At 46.9% G+C, this 21155-nt stretch overlaps 1 protein-coding gene across 6 annotated transcripts in view; it reads right to left on the bottom strand.

Annotated features, from left to right (window-relative positions):
* Positions 1-11156: 11156 nt before the first annotated feature.
* Positions 11157-21155, bottom strand: part of PTPN3 (protein tyrosine phosphatase non-receptor type 3) — a 154321-nt gene continuing 144322 nt past the window's right edge. For all 6 annotated transcript variants that reach the window (XM_084776069.1, XM_084776072.1, XM_084776070.1 and 3 more), the window contains 4 exons: positions 19599-19727; positions 18361-18506; positions 17750-17885; positions 11157-14837 (listed from right to left, as the gene is read on the bottom strand). In XM_084776069.1, the coding sequence (XP_084632195.1) occupies positions 14760-14837; positions 17750-17885; positions 18361-18506; positions 19599-19727 (489 nt within the window). In that variant the 3' untranslated portion in view covers positions 11157-14759. The remainder of the gene's footprint in view (positions 14838-17749; positions 17886-18360; positions 18507-19598; positions 19728-21155) is intronic.

Genomic DNA, 21155 nt, shown 5'->3' on the forward strand with positions numbered 1-21155 from the left:
GTCTAAAGATAGCCAGAGAAGCCCTGTCTCAAAACAACAACAACAACAAAAATGCCAGTGCCTGAGGAATAAGATTGTCCTTTGCCCTAGAGGTACATATGTATTCCCTTAATGAATATGTACAACACTCGCAAACACCTGGCAATTGTGTAAAAACACCCACATCTCCTTCCAGAGTTATGAATAAACATAGATGTATTCACTGTTACACACTGCTATAATCTTCTGAGTACACACACACACACACACACACACACACACACACACACACACACACACGGACAAACCTAGAGACCCCCCACTAGTTTCCTGCTTTTAGAAATCCAGACTGTTACTCTAATGTTACGTCATTGCCACTTCTTTTTACTTAAATGATCTTCCTAGGTAGCATTTTCAGGATTTCAATAATCTTCTGATACCTGACCACATCATACTCGATCAACCCACATCCTTAATAATAATAAATAAATAAATAACAACCTTTCATTCATTAATCACTTGCATTGTTTTCTCAATACTTTAGGAGCCTCTGCTTTAAGTGTCAGTGTGCACATGTCACTGCTCAAATTTGCTTTATTCCTCAGTCATTTTTGTTCTTATAATTAGAATAAGTCACTAGAAAATGTTCTGGCTATTAGGATCAATGACAAGTTGGACTAGGCAACGTAAATATCTTAAAAGTGCTTAATAATTGAGGAAGCAAAGGCAGGTGGATAGCCTCAATTCTGAGACCATATTGATTAGTGCTGGGAGAGTCTGTCTCAGAAACAAACAACTTAAATATAAAGTGCAGATTGCTCTCCTAGAAGGTTGTGTCCACTTAGGTTCCAATCAGCCTGCCCCCTCACTCCCCTACAGTGCTGAGTTTTATCAGTAAAATGTGCTTTGTGTGTAGATGGAGTCTATGTGGCCCAAGGTGGTCTCGACTCTAAGCTCAAGTGATCCTCCTGCCTCAACTTGCCAAGTAGCTGGGACTACAGCCATATCCCACCCCACTAAGTCTGGCTCTACTGAGTTCTGCCTCTGGTTTTACACATAATACTTGCTTCTTATGAAAGCCAATTGTAAAATAACAAACTTTAAAAACAAATCGCAAACCCTCAGGTAGGACATGAGCCGAATCCTAGCGCTTGCGGGGGATCTAGATTTGAGGAGAGCAGGGCACAGTGGTGCAAGTGTGTAATCCAGTACTCGGTGCGGGGGGTGGGGTGGGGTGGGGGGGTGGGGGGGTGGGGGGTGGGGGGCTGGGGGTGGGGCTCCGGAGCTCGCAGAGACAGGTGGATCTCTGTGAGGTCTAGGCCAGTCTGGTCTACAAAACGAGTCCAGAACAGCCAAGGCTACACAGAGAAACCCTGTCTCCAAAACAGCAGCAACGCCCTCCCCTGCCTCCAGAGTTTGAGGCTATCCTGGGCAGTGTACAGAGACCAGATCTACAAAACAAAACAGAAAGTACAAGCCCCTCCCTCACCGCAGACTTTTGGTTTAATATCTTTACTTTCCAGCTTTCAAAAATCCAAATATTTTCCATAAAATTGTCATTGACTATGCTTCAAAAACACGAGTTTCGGTTTCTGCCAAGTCTAAGCTAAAAAAAAAAAAAGGCATCTCATTATAATTTGTCATATTGGCTGCAAATATTTTTCTCAGTCTCTTGATGACTTTTCTGTGTGTTTGTGGTGTTCAGAAGGATGAGGTGGTTAGATCTGGAAACCTTGTTCTCTCACCTTATCATAGGTCTTAAAGATGTCTTCTGGGGACAAGAGTGTAAATGACATTGCACATGAAGATCATGGGGCTATTGCTGTGCCTCAGTTAATTAGAGCTTAGTATGAACCTCATGTTCAATTCCCAGTACTGCACAAACAAGACGTGGGGCAAGCCATTAGTGGAGGCAGCAGCAGCAGAAGTTCAAGGTCATCCTCTGCTCCATAGCAACCTCCATGCATCTGGTAGAAATTTATTGACATCTGCTTAGTGTGTGTGTGTTTGTATGAATGTGTTTGTGTGTGTGTTGTGTCTATGTGTCTGTGTGCATGTGTGTGTATTTGTATTATATATGTGTGTGTGTTTGTGTGTGTGTTGTGTCTATGTGTCTGTGTGTGCATATTTGTATTACATATATGTTTGTGTGTTGTGTCTATGTGTCTGTGTGTGCCTGCGTTCATATTTGTATTGTGTATATGTGTGTGCATGTGATAGAGATGAACTACAGATGATTTTCTCCCTGGGAGGGGATGAGGTTGAACATGAGCTGATGTAGATACTCAGAGAGCTTCAGCTGAAGAAAGTACAGGCGCTGGTCGTGGTGGCGCACGCCTTTAATCCCAGCACTCCGGAGGCAGAGGCTGGTGGATCACTGTGAGTTCGAGGCCAGCCTGGTCTACAAAGTGAGTCCAGGACAGCCAAGGCTACACAGAGAAACCCTGTCTCAAAAAAAACAAAAGAAAAAGAAAAAAAAAAAGAAAGAAAGAAAGAAAAGAAAAAGAAAGTGCAGGCAGGGAAGGCTTCCTGGAGGAAGGGGCCACTGAGCTGGACCTGGGCAATCAGGCTGGCACAAGACATGTGGACATGAGGAAAGAAGAGACAGTGGAGAGCACCCTCAGGACACTCCCTGTCACATGCTTTGCAGGACAGGGCAAGGAGACATTGTGGGGTGCTGGCCAGAATACTTACCCTTAAAGTATTGGCACAGATAAGCTTTCTCCGCCTTGCAGAGAGAGCAGGGTTAAAAGAGGCCATTTGAAGGTCTGACCTTCAGTCTCCAAACGCAAGTGCTCATTTAATTCATTATCCCATTTGTGATAGGACTATAAATCAAAGGGGGCACAGAATGAAGAAACCTGTCCCTTTGGAAGGCTTGTCCTTGGGGTAATAGAATTTGCATTCAAATAACATAAGGGCCAGGACCAGGGTAGCTCCTGCAACTGGAGAAGAGGCTTCTGACGCTCCCCAGGGCCGTATGCAAGGAGGAAGCAAGCCAGAAGGTTTTGGCCAGTGTCAGGCTCACTGGAGGATGGAGCAAATGTCAGGCCTTTAGAACTTAGGCCTGTCTAGAAGAATCTAGAAGAGTCCTCCGTCCTTCTGAATATCGGCTCTCTGTGTCCATCTGGCTCATATTCTGTGTGGGCTGGCCTAAAACCTGTCTCAGAGCTCATGCCTACTTCTGGCCCCTGTGGAACCCACACATGTGTCCACACACAAATACACAATTAAAATAAAATAAACAAGAATTGTCAGAGAGTTATAGGATGCCCACTACAGTTGTTCCCTCGGGTCAGCTCTTCAGATATGGGGTTGTTGGTTCTGGGTCTGCATTCCGGTGCCCTTTGCAACCACTCGGCCACTCTCTATCCCTATGATTTTTTTTTTTGTTAATATTCTTAAAAATTATTTTTGCTTTTTTGTTTGTTTTGTTTGTTTGTTTGTTTTTTTGAGACAGGGTTTCTCTGTGTAACTCTGGCTGTCCAGAAGTCCCTTTGTAGATCAGCTTGGCCTTGAAATCACAGAGATCCACCTGCCTCTGCCTTCCGAGTGCTGGGATTAAAGGTGTATACCACCACCTCCCAGCTTTTAATGTGTTTTTAAAAATTAGTTAATTGATTTTGACTTATGTGTGTGTGGTGTACATGCATCTGCATACATGAGTGGAGGTCTGGGGTGGATGTGAAGTGTTTTGTCTTTGCTTTAGTCAGACAAGTCTAGAGACAAGGTCTTTTTACTGAACTACTGAACCTAGGGCTAGGCTGGCCGCCAGCAAATCCAATAATCCTCCTGTCTCTGCACCCACACAGAGCTGGGGATACAGGCACATGTTAGCATACCCAGCTTCTAACATGGGTGCTAGGGATTAGAACTCAGGTCCACATGCTTGGGTAGCAAGCACTCTACCCACTAAGCCATCTCCCAAACCCCTGATAATGTTTTTAAGGTCAGTCTAGGTAGCATATATCAGTATTTCATTGCTCTTTTTTTTTTTTTTTTTGGTTTTTTCGAGACAGGGTCTCTCTGTGTTAGCCTTGGCTGTCCTGGACTCACTTTGTAGACCAGGCTGGCCTTGATATCACAGTGATCCACCTGCCTCTGCCTCCCAAGTGCTGGGATTAAAGGAGTGCGCCACCATTGCTCTTAACGACCAGATAATAACATTCCTAAGAGTAGACTCACTGCATCTTATTTACTAACTCACCAACTGAGGGATGGGTAGGTTGTTTCTGTCATGGAAATTACCAAACATCTTGCTCTGAACATCATTCTTAGCTCTTGATGGTATGAAGAAAGTAGAAGGGTGAGTTTCCTCCTGGATGAGAACGACTTAAAGAACACACACACACACACAGTCAGACAGAAAGTCTGTGGGACAGAAAGATGACAGACAGACAGACAGACAGACGGATGCTTTTAAGATGTGCTTAACTTGGGGGCGGGACTTATGAAGGAATGGCCAGCTCATTGGCCTCTGAGTACCTATGCTTCTGGATAATGTTGACCCAGGTCAGAAGGGGGGGAATTCCTACAAGCTCTTTGTAATTAAGCACAACACAGACTGAGTGCCAGCTCCAGTCTGTGAAAGGCCGAGGGCTTTTCTTTCCTTTTTTTTTTTTTAAATTATTTTATTTTATCTTTTTATTTTTTTGCCTGACCCCCCTTTTTTTAAAATTAATTTATTCTTGTTACATCTCAATGGTTATCCCATCCCTTGTATCCTCCCATTCTTCCCTCCCTCCCATTTTCCCCTTATTCCCCTCCCCTATGACTGTTCCTGAGGGGGATTACCGCCCCCTGTATATGCTCATAGGGTATCAAGTCTCTTCTTGGTGAGGGCTTTTCTTTAGAATGTGTTTTCCCTAGACTTTTGTGCTCATGTTACGGTGGTTTTTATGGTGTGTGTTGTTTAGAAACCTGACTTCTGGCCTTGATCTCTATCAAGTGCCTTCTCGTTTGCACACCTCCACAGCTTGTCAGGCAGGCCTCTCTCTACAGTCCTAACGAAATCTAAGACCACAGCTCCTTCCCAGAGTGTCAGGGTCTAGGCCGGAGTGATGTCATCCTGGGGACACAGCCCAGCAGCTGCCCTGCTCCCGCCACTGCCCTCCGCACTAGGCTTGTCCTATTACATTTTTCTCCCAGCAACATCACACATATTTTATCTCATGTTTCTTCTCTTTTTCACTGTTTTATCAGCCGTACAATTTAGTTTAGAAAGCACAAGACAATGAGACGGTGTTATGAATAAATAGAAGAATAGAAATGGGGGTTGACAGACATTGTAATCGATTAGGTTTCATTGGGTCTTTGGGGGAAATGGATTTCCAGTCATATAATGTTCTATCAGGCAGAATCATTTCTATAATTCAGAGCCAGTTTCCTATTGAATAAAGCAAGGGGTGGGGGGTGAACTCTGGGGACATTGGGTTTGGGTGGTCTAGCTTCTGAATCTGGAGACACTTCCATCCTGAGGACAGAGAGCACCTTCCATACCTCAGATTACAGATGCTGAAATGTGAGTGCCTGCATTTTCAGCATCCCTTGCAGATGTGCATGTGCTGAGGACAAATGTCTGTCCCCAAGCTCTGAACAATGAACAGAACTCAGAGGCCACAAGAAGCAGGAGCAGCTGTTTATAGGTGACAGGGAAGATGTCGGGCAGGTTCAGTGTGTCTACAGCAGGGTCGGCCCGGAGGTGTCTGTGGCCCACCCTCTACTCCTGAGCTAGGGAGAGTGCCATGGGCTCCTCAGAAACAGATCTGACATTCTTCCTAGCCACACCACTCTAGAAGTCCCTTAATGGGCTGTCCACTTAATATGTGGAGGTGGCAGAGGGGAGGGGAGACAAGTTCCTCCTGTTATTGGCATTGTCTGGCACCGAATGATGGCATGGATGCAAGCTAAAGTTGCCAGGAGTGATCTAATCTCCTGCAGACACCTTCTGGGACTGTGGACTGGCAGTGGTCAACTGCCAGTTCTGAAAGATTGACAGGTGCCAATCAAGTCTCCTTGACGCTCCTTCCACTGAGGCTGGCCGTGGTGGCACACACAATAGCACTCGGAAGGCTGGAAGCCGGAGAATCAACACTAATTCAAGAGCAGCTTGAGCTACAGAAACATCGGAAAGCGGAGCAGGAGATGGCTCAGCAGTCCGGAGCACTGGCTGCTCTTGCAGAGGACCTGGCACCCATATGGTGACTCACAACAGTCTGTAACTGCAGATCCAAGAGGTCTGATGCAAGTAAACAAACAACTGAGGGGCTGGGAAGACTGCTCTGTGGGGAAAGCGCACCATGCAAAGGCTCATTAGAACCCACATAATGTCAGGTTGGCATGGTGGCCTGTCTGTAATTCCAGTGCTGGGAAGGCAAAAGACAAGGGCTTTCCAGGGCAAGCTGACTCGCTAGCTTAGCTGATTCTGTAGAGAGATCCGGCCTCAATCAATGAGGTGGAGAGTGACTGAGAGAGACTCCTGCTACCAATTTCAAGCTCAGGCCTCCACATATACACACACATGTGTATTTGCTCACATGGATATACCCACATACATGCATGCAAAAATATAGGCAAAAAAAATAACAGTGGGGAAAAGTAGACTTTTAGTAACAAAATAAATAGCATTCTTCCCCCCCCCACCCTACTCGCCCCTCGAGACAGGTTTCTCTGTGTAAGCTTGGCTGTCCAGGACTCCCGTTGTAGACCAGGCTGGCCTCGAACTCACAGAGATTCACCTGCCTCTGCCTCCCAAGTGCTGGGATTAAAGGCGTGTGCGACCACTGCTTGGCTATGGATAGGGCAAAGAGGTCTAAGTTTAGGCCAGAGGGTCCTTTATCACTGTTGAGTCATCTGTGGGTCCCGGGATAGTTCAGATTATTACCTAGTGCCTTTTATGGTCTATGTGAGGAAGCTGTCGCCTTGCAGAGCTCCAGGGGACAACATTCACAGTGTTGTCTAGGAGAAATAGAGATGGCGAGAGCATGAGGCTGGCCATGGGGCAGAGTCTGTAACTTGGACCAGGCAGGGGTGGGGCAGGAGAGTATGCAGCTACACCTCGACAGAGGGAGGAGATATGGTCATCTCCACACTGGATGCTGAACATCATCAGAGAAGCTACAGAGTGCCTGTGCCGAGACTGTAGGCCATCTGGACCCAGGCTAAGCATCCAACCTACTGTCTGCTTGTGAGCCCTGTTCCTAAGCACTCGTGGGGCCTCAGAGAGCTGGTACCCAGATAGGAGGTGGAGAGAGAAAGTTCAGAGAAAACTTGGGCCTCTAGAAAAAACTAGGATAAGTAAGAAAAGCTAAAAATGCTTACCAACTCATAAAGTGAAGCTATCTTCCTAGGTGGATAATGTGATAGTTTTGATGGGGCACAACGTGAAATCAGCTGGGAAGGGAGTCTCAGTGGAAATTGTCTAGATAGTTTGGCCCGTGAACGTACATGAGGGATTGGCTTAACTGGGTCCAGGGTTCTGTATTGAATGAGGAGTGTGTGCCGAGCATAGCACACATGTATTTATTGCTCCTCCTCCTCCTCCTCCTCCTCCTCCTTTCCCTCCTTCTTCCTGACTGCAGATGTAATAGGATCAGTTCTGGTTGCCCTGACTTCTCAGCAACAATCGGCTGTCGCCTGAAGCTGTGAACCAGCTAGACTTTGTCCCCGATGATGCTTTTGTCAGGCTATTTTTTATCACAGCAACAGGAAAGTAACTAAGACAAGCGGGCTCTGGGAGGGAACAGGTTAGACGAGGTCATAGGTTACGGCCCTCAGGATAATCTGAGGGGCCTGAAAAATAAAGGAAGATACCAGGATGGGTTCTCGGATCGTTGAGTTCCAGGTCAGCCTGGTCTACAAAGTGAGTCCAGGACAGCCAAGGCTACACAGAGAAACCCTGTCTTGAAAAACAAAAATGTAAGGATGTTATATGTGAAGGCTGCACTCCGCCAGCCAGGGACCAATCAGCCAGCACCTTGGTTTAGTACGTCCTAAAACCTCCCGAACTATGAGAAATCAGTGTTTATTGTTCAAGCCGCCCAGCCTTGGTCTTACTGTTACAGCAGCCAGTGAAAATTTAGATAACTATATATATCCTCTAAGGAGGCTACTTTAAAGTTTAAAATACTTACTGATCTTTGTGTATGTGCATCTAAGTGCAAGTGCCTATGGAAGCCCAGAGCTCCCCTGGAGCATGAGTCACAGGCTGGAAGCCACCCAATATGGGTGCTGGGAATAGAACTTGGATCTGCTTAAGGAGCAGCATGGGCCACCTCTCCAGCCCCGAGAGGCTATTTTAAACATTTGTGGGAAGAGGCCATCAGAACCTCTGGAGACTGAGGTAAAGGAAGTTGTGAGCTACCTGGTGCGGGTGCTGGGAATTGCATTGGGTCCTCTGGAAGGGTGGCTAGAGTTCTTAGCCATCCAGTCATCATCTCTCCGCCCCTGTGAGAGGGACACTTTAATAACTATCTCTGTCTACCAACACCATTTGAATAGACTTATATGTAAATTAGAATGACACAAAGATCATCTACTGGGGCCAAGTGGGGTGAACACAACCCAGACGTGTCTGTAGCGCGAGTTACATGTAAAGACAGTTGCCCAGAGTCTGCAGAGATCAGCTTGGCATGTCCCTAATGTAGACTTCATTTCCAGAAGGACAATGCATCCACATCCATCCACATCCACATCCACATCCATCCAGCTGCCATTCAGACACAGTCCTGCTGTTAGCTCTGAGCACCTGCCAGCCACGGGGCTGACCATCCTTCACTCCTTCCTGAGAAATAGGTATAGATGGTGTCAACGGAGTCAATGTACTTCCATGCCCTCTGCTTCAGTCATCTCTTAAAAGGTCTTGGGAGGCCTGGGGCAGCAAGGCCATTTCTGGTCAGAAATGAAGATTGACTCTTGTACGCTCATGTGGAGGGTGGCTAAGACTGGTGTTTTCCAGGGGGAGGCTGCCAATTGTGCCTCCCTGTCATCTCCCTATTAGGCAGAACTGAATTTTAGGGCTGGCTCAGCTTGCTCTTCCAGACGCCCTGAGTTTGGTTCCTAACACCATACTTAAGGTGGCTCACAATCTCCTCTAACTCCAGTGACCCAACACTCTTTAAGCCTCCCAGGGTACCTGCATTTATGTGGCAGAAGCGCACGGGCAAACACACACACAATTAAAACTAAAATAACCCTGAATTTTGGCTGTAGAGAATACCATCCAGAATATAGGTATTGCCTACCATTTTTTTTTTTTGCCTACCATCTTGCTATAAGCTGTGCAGACTTATCTTTAAGAGAAAGGAAAGCACATTCTTTCACCCTCCTTTCCTCCTTTTATTTTCTTCTGGCCACAATGTGGCTATAACAATTGGCATTACCGGGGCCATTTTTAGACCATGTTCTGGAGGCTATACATCAACAGTAACCACTGTCAATAGAGGAGCCATTGTACTGGGCTCTGGGCTGCTCATGTTTGTAAGAAGTAAACTACTTCACTCCAGCCACCTTTGCTTTGGTTTTTGGATTCAGAATTGGATATGTAAACAACTACATTATAAATCACATCCACAACATGACAAGGGCTTAACGGGCTCGGTGGGTCAGCATTGGGAAAAACACACATAGGATGAACTTGGTTCCTGTGCTACCCTGGAAGCTAGGCTCTATATTCAGACCACAGCAAGAGACATAATGGTGGCAGGGTGCAGAAGTGTGAATGCTGGGCCTTGTCGCTTTTCAGAAGGTTATATCAAAGTGACATGAACTAAAGCCAGTCAGTGACAGGAAGGAATCGTGCTCTCCTCTAGAGCAGGCGGTTGGTTGGTCGGTTGCACTTGGGACTTGATGAACATCTTCAAGCATTGAAAAGTGCCAAGTCTTTTGTCCTCCCAAGTGCAGCTATCAACAGCAATGGCCTTGACGTGTGAAGACACCAGACCAGGGCATCAAGCAAGGTCAAAATGTGTGAGCCTTGCAGCACCCAAGCCAGGTCTGGGGGCAGCCTGTCAACCTAAGCTTTCAGGAGGCCACCACCTTTAAATGGGAGAGGAACAGCTGGAGAACCTGGGGTGAAATTAAGATCAGGACTTAAGACTATGAATAATTCCAAAGCCTCATCTCCCAGAACTATGACGGCAGTTGAACGAACCCCCAAACCCTCCCCAAGAGCAGACAAGCCATGCTGGGGCCCAAGGTCATGCTTTAGGAGTCTCATTATGAATGTGACCCTGGAAGGACAGGAATCTGTCCAGAGGGCAGTGTTGGACTGTCAGGTGCTGCTCAAGGGACTGACCACTACCAGAGAGATCTCTACTGCTCCTGTGAGGTGCTGGGCTTGCTCACAATATGGGATGGTATCTCCAGGCTGCCTGTTCACCTGTTTATTCCATTAGCTGCTTTCAGTGTCTACTTCACTGCTACTTACAAATTATGTAAGAACTTATCAGTAGCTTTCACATCATCAGGGCATAAAGAAACAATAATTCACAGGCATCAAAAAAAAAAAAAATAGATGGAGAAGCCTGAAAACTGCGCAAAGTAATTTTCTTTTAGTCATATGACATGACATTCTGTTTGTGTTGTTCTCATGGGGAAAGAAAGAGAAACCACAAAGGGGCAAAGGCTTCATCATCTCTCAAATTCTTTTTCAGAAATTAGACTACCTGAATTTCAGCTAGGAATAGTAGGCGTTGTGCATGGTATGCCAGCACTTTACCGCCTGAGCTACATTCCTAGTGCCCCATGTGGTTTCCTGTCATAAAACTACCCCCTTTGAAGGCGATATGGTCCTGGAATTAAGGACGCAGGTCTTGCTTTTTCTTTTCCTTTTCCTGTTATGCTGTCTGGCACCTGAATATGTCTGGGCATCAAGGTAGAAGCTGCATTCTGAGGATGGAAGAGTGAGTTGGAGTTGGGGGGAACCTGGCACCCCACTGATCACAGAGCCACTCAGCAACCCGGCAGGATGAAGGGTAGGGCTGTTTCAAGCTACTACTTTCACAATGTGGTAGAACCCAATTTTGGTCTAAAATTTGCCACCCCAAAGTGCATGCTAAGGCCAAAGACTGCATGAGAAACCATAACCCGAGGGTGGGTGAGATTAAAAAACAGCACTGGAGTCGAAAGGGGTAACTGCAGAAATCAGACATACAAATAAAAACGTTGACAGACAGTAATAGTGTTGCACAGCTTGAATGCCTTTATGTTGATCAAACTGTTTTTGCAGTAGAGTCCCTGACAACAAGTCAGAATGAGTAACATTCCCAATTTACAGAAAAACATATTGCTGAGTGACTACGCTACTATACAAAATATGGCTTAGCACAATCCTTTGGTTGTTCCAGTGGTACAGGAGCTATCAAGATAGCAACAGAGCTATCAGCCGTCTCCGAGGTTTGATTCCCCAGGCTGAGGTCACGAGGGCTTGGCCATTTTTACTACGTCTGCTCCAGGATGACAGGCACGAACCAGGAGGGCAGTAATCTTTATCCGCAGTGACAAGGGCTGCGCAACCCCTTGGAGTCAAGTCACAGAAATGGGGTCTGCTTCTCTCTGTCAGCTCTTCAGATGTGGCTCAGGTTAAAGTCGGTTTCCCTGAAATTTACCTGTGAGCTCATTAATCCACCTGATCACCAGTCCTTCACATAAGAAACACAGAGAAAACCAGGCGCATGTCTGTAACCCCAGCACTCGGGGAGGCAGAGGCAAGTGGATCTTTGTGAGTTCGAGGCCAAACCAAGTCTACAAAGCAAGTCCAAGGCAGCCATGGCTGCACAGAGAAACCCTGTCTTGGAAACAAACAAACAAACAAACAAACTCAAAATAGACAAAGAAATAAACTGAGGGCTGAGGGTAATACCCAGGTCTGGGCTAAGTCCTACCTCTTACAATTTTCACTTGGTGATGCTGCCTCTTTGTTGCCTTGGGAGGATGAAGAGGCTATTTATTGCTCCTCAAATGATAATTTTTAAGGAAAAAGATGTGTGTGTGTGTGTGTATCTGGAACACAGTGGTGACAGTATCTACACAAGCTCAAAGCACATTCAAATACCAATGGGACCCTGGGAGGAAGCTGAAAATACCACCTCGGCTCCCTACCCTTAAACAAACTTCCCTTAACCTTTCTTCCCCCAAAAATCAAACCACTATGCATGGGTCCTAGAGAGTGGTTACCAGCAGAGAACCCACTTGCATGAAGCCAGCACATTGGGGTGTCTGATCTGATATGGAAAGTGCTAGAGAGTGTAGGATATAAATATCCTCTCCATTCACATCCAGCCGAACTTCCCAGGAGAAATATTTAGCCTGATTCTGTGCCATTCTTAGGATGAAACCGTTTCGTAAGAGCACTGGGGAGTGTGGGATGCAGGAAAGCCGGTGCTCCGAGCTTTAGTTTTTAGCTGGCAGTATTGATCTACTTCCCTTGGGCATTCTGCTCCTTGAGGTCATTTCCTTGTCTTGTCCTTCCCAGGATCCCATGGACTTCATTTCTGGCAACATCTGCTGTATCTGAGCTGTTGGCCCCAAACAATGGCGGAGAGAGGCCAGCTGCAGCCTTTCCAAGCGGCACAGAATATTATGCAAGTGTAACGGCAGCATTTTCATGACAACACGCAACAACTTGCTTCTGGAAAGTGACACAATCTCCAAGGACATTTAGATTCTGTGCACAGGGGGGTGATAAACACTCCTATTAGACGGTGATTTGTTAAGCAGCCTGGTACCGATGAAATGTGCCCAGCAGCCTCTCCTCCTCATCTTTTTGGTGCTCTGCTGACAGCGTTCTCAGAATTCAGGTTGAATAAAATATCAGTCCTCTATCTTCTGTGCTTTTTCCCTCTAGAACACTGTTCTATGAAAACCCAGTGGGTTCCATTTGTCTGATGCACATGGAGCCAACCACAAAAGGCAACCTTCCTCGGTCTTCTTTCATTGGCATTCATTTATATATTCCAGTAGCCAGAAATTAGTTTCCCTAGTGTGATTCCAATTTTGTCCTCAAGTTCCAAGTGCTGTTTCTCTTTGTTTTCCATAGAAGGAAACAGAGAGGCACAGATTCCAGGTTCCTACGCTGTAGGCCTACTTGGTGCTGTGTGGTATGGAGAAGCAAATTCCGGTTTCTCACTAGACAGGGCACTGGGCATTGCGTCTTCCCACTCAGTCACTGAGTAGTAAGATGTGTGTGTGGGCAAAAGACAGGCAGGAGGGAAGTAGACAGATAATCGGGGCCTGCAGATAAAGAACCTTCAGGAACCTGAGCTCCTCTGCATGGGTCCTTAAATCATGTTGCGACTTGGAAGCTCTTTAATTGGTCCAGTACCTGCTAAGTATCTATGTAGCTTCATCTACATACATGGTAACATGAGAGTATTCTTTTCCCATAATAACATTAAGAAACTTGCTGACACTCTTCTGGATGCATAAAACGGCTATTTAAAAATACCACCTTGAAGCATTCATGTAATTTATTTTCCTTAAATAATAATTCGCTACAATCCTGCCACAAATTAAAAAAAAAAATTTTTTTTAAACATGGTATTCACAGAGAAGAATTCTTTAGGACAATCAGAGTTCGTTAGGACAATCAAGATCCCAGAGTATGTAGAATAAATTAACATCAAATTGCGTCTATCTTCAGATAGTCTGATTCTCCCCTCTGAAATGAAACGGAGACCACTGTAGCTAAGGGCGAATGAACACGTGTGTGCTTCTGTACAGAGACTCATTCTTTACATGAACTCGACTGTAATCTGAATCGTTAGGAATCCTGAGAAAGCCATCCACCACACCCACCACACCCACTACACACCCAGACACACATCACACACAGACACACATACATACCCTTGAGAAGCAGTGTTTCTTATCGTCACTAGAAGGTCATTTCTCAGAAGGGTCCTAAATTCTGAATATTTGGATGCTCTCATCCCTCCACCCCCAGGAAAATCGTCTTGTTTCAAGTGTGAGAGCTTGAAGTAGCAGCGATCCCCATTAAGAGATTCAGTAGTCAGCGATGCCAGTCATGGCGTCTGAGTATACAGTAAGGGGTTAAGCAGAGGCTCGCCTGCTTCTAAAGCTAAGACTCAGCAATACGCAGAGGGTCTAGTTCCCCGTCTCGGCTGAGAAATCACCTGAACATACATTATGAAACTGGTTCAGGCACTGGGTGTGACCCTGAAGGAATGCGAGGGTGGGGGAATGGGGTGCTTTGGAACACACGTGAGCACAGAAAGGGTAGGGGTGAGGCAGAGGGAGGGAGGGAAAGAGGGCAGAATAGAGCCTGTTCATCCCCCAGCCGGAAGTCCCCTGTGCCCTACCTGTGGTACATTCATCTGAGTTTCCCCTGGTGTCAGGGGTAATGGACACCAATTGCCAAGGAAGTTCAGACCTTGGAGTCCTACACAGATCAACACACAAAACCTCTGAGCAACCATGTTGTCCGGTTTGTGGTGGGAGGGGCGTTAACAGCACTGTTAAGTGTCCCCTCTCATTGCCCAAGGTGATACGCTGGGAGAAAGCACAGCTCCCACATGGAGAATCCCCTGTTGCTTTATCTCTCCGGGCCCAAAGAAGTCATAGCTGCATGCATATCTATATCCTCAGTTCCTATGTACAGGGTGTCTTTTCCACAGAAAATTAAAGTGCCTGGGTTCAAAAATGCTCATCCCTTCCCCACAGTGACGGGCATCTCTGGGGGCCTCCAGGGGGCATGTGTGTGTGTCCCCTTCTTCAGGAAGTTGCCCTAGGGAAGGAGGAGGGATGAACACTTCACAGTTGTCCTAACTGGGATCCAGCCTCTTGACTAAACCTTCTTCATACACTCGAAGAATTGCTTCACACACGAACTTGTATTGGCTCTGGGAAGAGAAAAGAAAGCCGTCAGGTCCAGAGCCCCAGGTGTGTTTGCCTCACGCCCTGCTTTAGGGTGTCTCTGTAGCATTTATATTATACTTACTCCCCATGTGCCAACTCTGGGCCTTGAGCTGGTGAACAGGCTGGGGTGTATGGGGTGGGTTACCCTCAAAAGTGTGGGCAGAGGGGGAGCTGGCCGCTTGAGGAGAGCAGTGACGTGTACGAGTGAAGCATCAGAGCTCATCTTTCTCTGCTTGATTACTGAATGCAGCTGCCGCGGTAGCTCCTGCTGCCATGCCTTCCTATCCCTCAAACTGTGAGCACAAATAAACCCTCTCTTGCTTCCTTTTAGGTACTTGGCTACCATAATGAGAAATGTAACTAAGTTAAGGCACTGATATGGAGGGCCCGGTGTCAAGGAGTATATGTTCTGAGGAGTGTGTATGTTAGGACCCCAGTGTCCTGGCCTGGAACAACTGGGCATGTGCAGGGGCTGCGAGGTGCGGTGACAGATTACGGATGCAGGTAGACTGGGGTTTGGTGTGGGACAAGGAGTCTGGGGTCCCCTTTTTCTTATGAGAGTTAGGGAAAGACACTGGCTATTTAGAGTCTTTCAGCATCCATGGAGGACTGCTTCTAGAACTCACCATGGCCAACAACCCTCAGCTGCTCCGATCTTTCATATAAATTGGCACAGTATTTGCTTATAGTGTAGGAGCACCCTTCCCACAGCATCCTGCGTACTTTAAAAAAAATCACCTTTTCGGCAGGGCATGGTGGTACACCCTGGCATATGGGAGGCAGAGACAGGCAGGTGTCTGAGTTCTAGGCTAGCCTGGCCTACATAGTGAGTTCCAGACCAGCCAGGGACACAGAGTTCTGTCTCAGGAGGGAAAATCACCTTGAGAAGCTGGGTGCAAAGGCTCACATCTGATCTGTAATCCCAGCACCCAGGAGATTGAGGCAGGAGGATTGCCTTGAGTTCTACGGCAGATTGGGTTTCAGAATAAGACTCTCTCTGAAAACAACCCCCACCACAAATACCACCAAACCACAAAAGCAAAACAAAAATGACCTCTATATATTTCTAATATCTAATAAAACATGTGCAGTTATACTGAATTTTGTGGGGAATAATAGAGAAAAGTCTTTATATGTTTATACAGAAAGATTTCCCCCGAGCTTTAGATCTGTGATCACTTGAATCTTCAGATTTGTAGCCACAGATACACAGGGTTGTCAAGGTCTTGCTAAGTTCCCCAGGTAGGCCTTAAAACTGCAATCCTCCTGCCTCAACCTTTAGACTAGCTGGGATTAGTCTTGTATCACCAGGTCTGGCTGGGGGAGGGGTGGTTCTGATTTTTATTTATTTTTAATTTTAGGTTTTTTGAGACAGGGTTTTCTCTGTGTAGTCCTGGCTGTCCTGGACTGGCTTTTGTAGACTAGGCTGGCCTCGAACTCACAATGATCCACCTGCCTCTGCCTCCTGAGTGCTGGGATTAAAGGCATGCACCACACTGTCTGCCTGGGTTCTGATTTTTTTTTTTTAAACCAGCATGCATTTAGTCTTCCATACTGCAAGACAGGGCAGACAATGGCCTTAACGAGGCGGGTTGCTTTTTCTTTTCCTTAGTTATTTGTGTGGTGGTGGCAGGACAGCTTGTCCTTCTGGAGATCCAACTCAGACTGGTAACAAGCGTCCTAACCTACTAAGTTATCTCTAAGGTCTGCGTTGTTTTTCTCAACTATCTTTCCCAGGTACAACTAAGGGCTCACGCTGCATTAGGGCAATCTGCAAGCTCTGCCTACCAGCCTGGGACTGTTCAGAGCTCCTTAGAACACAGAGGTCCTGCTCCTTGCTTTGCCAACCTCTCTCACTCCTGCACCCCTCCAAAAACCCTGGAGGTTTTGCCAGGAGGCTCCTTCTCTATCTTTGTCAACTCCTCCTTAAATTTTCTTCTAGAACACTCTTTGATACTCGTGGGACTTTGCCAGTCATGACTGAGATTACAAATGAATCCAGTTCTACTCAACCTGAGCTTGGGGGTCTTCTATTTAGACATCTCTCTGCTGAGCGAATGATCAAAGGAAGGACAGCTCCTATCTGTAAGGTGGGGAAACTGAGGCCTGTAGAGGGGCTCAGGAGTTACCCAAAGGTTGTCAGCATGTGAGGAGGCCAACCATACCCTCTTCTTCTTCTTTTTTTTTTTAAGATTTATTTATTTTATGTATATGAGTGTTATGTCTTCATGCATACTAGAAGAAGGATCCAGACTCTTTACAGATGGTTGTGAGCCACCATGTGGTTGCTGGGAATTGAACTCAGGACCTCTGGAAGAGTAGTCAGTGTTCTTAACCACTGAGCCATCTCTCCAACCCCTACCCTGCTCTTCTTGAAGCTCCAAATGACAAGCAGGTATTTCCTCCTGAGGCATATCAAGCACCATGGCATGAGACAGTAGGAGACACCCCATGGCTGGAGGAACCCGAGTGATACTCCAGAGGTAAGCAGAATGCATGCTTACTTGGAGCGGGCCTGGACTTTCTGGTCACTGTGCCTCTGACAAGCTGTGTGATGCTGGGCACCTGACTCAGTTCCCTTCAACTTCATTGTCTTTACAGGGTCCCTGGCTTATGGATGCTGCCGTGAAGGGGCTCAGGAGATGTGGCTCTCTGCCTTTTTTGTTGTGGCTGTTTAGACCAGGTCTCAGTATGTAGCCCTGACTAGCCTGGAATGTTTTATATAGACCAAGCTGGCCTCCAACTCAGAGATCTACCTGCCTCTGTCTCTTGTGCGGGGTTGGGGGTGTGTGTGAGGGGGGTGAGGAGGGAATAAAGCCGTGCACCACTATACCTAGCCAACCTCTACCTTTTTTTTTTCATTGCTACCATTTTTTATTACTGAGTTTCTACTTACTGATGTCTGCACCATCATGGCACGCTGGTCTCTCATTTTCCGGACAATATCCAGTGGGTAAATGGGCAGGTTCCTCTCAATTAAGCACATGGCTGTTTCCATAGTGACCAACACACCTGTTCTACCTATTCCAGCACTAGGGAGGAGAGAGAAGCAAAGACTCAGGATACGGCTGGGCATCATTTCTGTAAGGCAGAGTTGAACCTCTAATCAAGGCCTGGACGTTGGGTTCACGAATAGAAAGCACACCTTCAGGTGTGATCGTAGGCTCCTCAAAAGCAAAAAACAAAACCCAAACCAAACCCATCCGCATAGGTCCTAAGGCTGAGACTTAGCAAGAAACCCGTCCAGGGAGTACAAATTCCACCCCGTCTCTGAGTCATGCCTGCTGTCAAGGTCAGAAACTTCAGGACAGGGAGGTGTGGTGGGGGTTTTTCCTTTTTAGCAGCCAGCTGTGCTTACATGCTGATGATTTCGTTAGGTTACGGAATAGGCGGTTTTACAGGAGCACGTGACTCTGTGGGATAGGGTGGGTTTGGTGCCTGCCCATTCCTTTTGGCCTTTCTCAAGGGGTAGAACCATTAAAAACAGAATGCAGTAAAGCACAGTACCTGCAGTGAACGAGGGCAGGCTCACCGTCTACCCTCAGGGACCTCACGTATTTCACAAACTCCAAGAAGTCTGAGGAGTCATCAGGGACACCGTGGTCAGGCCATGCCACATACTGGAGATGGGTCACTGAGTGCTCTTCCCCGGTCTGTGGAGGATGTGGTGGCCTTGGTGAGTCAGCAAGGCAATGAGCCCTTCCTTGGGTACCAGCCATGGTGGCCTTGTCCTCAGTGTCCTCTTGTCCCTCTGCCCCTAGCCCTGCTATGGTTTCTGTCAACTCTTGTCAAACTCTTACCCTCCCAAAACAGCACTCTTGACCCCAAGACACTGCCTTCTTTTGCCTTTTTGTTTTTTGTTTTTTTGAGACAGGGTTTCTCTGTGTAGACTTGACTATCCTGGATTTGCTTTGTAGACCAAGCTGGCCTCGAATTCACAGAGATCCACCTGCCTCTGCCTCCTGAGTGCTGGGACTAAAGGCGTGCACCACCACTGCCCGGCTGACACTGTCTTCTTGCCCTCTTTTGCCCTCAACGCCCACACTGCCTCTGTATACAGGTGCATACATCTGTCTGGTGCAGGGTGGATCAAACCTACGCTTGCTCACGACAGTCAAGGGGCCTACTATCATGTGGCTAAACACACCTTCTACTGCTGACCTCTACCTCAATACACATACACATAAAATGAAGTTTGCCATTTTAACTAATTTGAGAGGCAGGCTTGCTGGCATTAAGTATAGTTACAATGCTGGGTACCTAGCATTGCTATCTTCTCACAGAACTTTCATTTTTAATCACACAAATATGAAGTCTGTAGCCATTAGAATACAGCTCTGCATTACCTCTACCCCCTTCTTCTAATCAGGGAAAACGCCACTCTCCTCTCGGTGCCTAGTAGTCAGATAAACATCACCTTAGTATTTTTTTTTCTTCTGACTGGCCTCGTTCATTTAGTACAATGTCTTTCAGACTCATCCACAGCCCTCCCTCCTTCTTTGAGGTTGACGAATACTATATTATGTAGCTATGCCTATTTCGCTTATCCACACAGTCTTGATGGGCAGGTCTCACGGCTGCCTCTCCCTCTTGGCTATTGTGAATGATGGAGCTAGCCACATGCGGCACTGGCTCTCTTCCAGGAAGACTTTGCTGTCACTGCAGCAGAGCTGAGGAGCACGAGACCCCACAGGGACTACCACCTGCCACTCCACCATGCCCCCCCCCCCCAGATCTGTGCTCACCTCAGTGTTTGTAACTAGCATTTCTCGGGACACATAAGCAATGGTGCAGTCTTCTGCCTGACACTGGATGTGGAAGACGCCATGGTCCATGACGTCAGGGGGATCCGGCCAGTACTGGTGACATTTGGTCTGGAAGAAACCAGAGAATACAAGTCAGGCTCTTCTGTAGGGCATAACCAGAGGTAGTTACATGCATGGCATCTGATCACACCTATTCAAAGAGAAGTGACAGGAGGGGAGAAACTCAGATGAGACCCCCTTGTGCCCATGATCTGAAAAAGGGAGTCCACTTACCTTCTGTGGCTTTCTCACTGGGAGAGCAATAGGGTCTGGGTTTAGGTGCTGCCTACACTCTGTCCAAGCTGAGCCAGGTTCCTTGGGTTTCTGCTCTTATCAGCCCCTTCCAGTTCAGCCTCAGCTTCCACCCTATCTCTCAGACAGGAGCCTCAGGACGCCACAGTTAAGGGCTCATCTGGGTGTCAGACAGGTCTCTACTGGAAGGATTTCCCTCTCCACTCACTGGCCACTTGACTTCTCTTGAATCTCAGGGTTTCACGCACTGACAGAGGATGGAGAGGGTGCAGCATGGGGGCACTTGTCGGTGAGGGCAATGGTAGTCATCAATACCATTGTTACGGGAGCTGCAGCAACTTAATGAGGTTGGTCAGGATCCTCAAAAGTCCTGATTTAAACAACTGGCAAGCTCAGACAACTATGCTTTTTCAGGTGAACAGTGCCTCCTACACGCTCAAATGCCTTTATAGAAAATAGGGTCTGGGAACACAGAGGCTGTACTTGCCTCTCTGAGGGTGGTGAACGGCCCAGTGGGTAAACGCACTTGCTCAGTCCCCCACATCCATGGTGGAAGGAGTAAGCTGACTCCTGTACATGCTTATTTCCATGTGCATGCTCTAACATGTTGAGTACAAACATACACACATACACACACACACTAAAAAAAAAAAATTGTAAAAATACAATGGAGATGGGCCAAAGGTTAAGAGAACTGGTTGTTCCTTCAGAGGAGGCCTTGGGTTCAATTCCTACCATCTACATGGCAGCTCACAACCATCCGTAATTCTAGCCCCAGGGATCCGATCCCTTCTCCTGGCCTCCAGGCACACACTAGTAAACAGCCACACATACAAGCAAAACATTCATATATATATATCTATAATAAAATTAAAACAATTAAAAACAACAACAACAACAAAACCTTAAAAAAAAAAAAAAGGAAATTCTCAATGAAGCCAAGACTTCCCACACAGCTAAGGTGGAACCCAGAGCCCTGTGTTCTAAGTGACCTGCCATGGCCACTGAGCTGCTGTGACAAAGTCTAGCACTCACCCTGTGGTATGTCACTGTGTCTCCCAATATGGCGGCTGAGCCTTTCTAATTTTACCACCTTCCCATGTTCTATTTCCCCTTCCGAACCCTGCAGCCTCTTCCGTAAGCCACCATAGCTCCCACTTCTGGCTTTCACACCAAGTGCCAAGTCTAAGCTGTCCACGGTCACTCTGCCAAATTTTGACTCATTTGACAATAACATTTATTATG

The sequence above is a fragment of the Acomys minous genome (genome assembly GCF_964271855.1).
Source record: "Acomys minous genome assembly, chromosome: 1".
Classification (NCBI taxonomy): Eukaryota; Metazoa; Chordata; class Mammalia; order Rodentia; family Muridae; genus Acomys; species Acomys minous.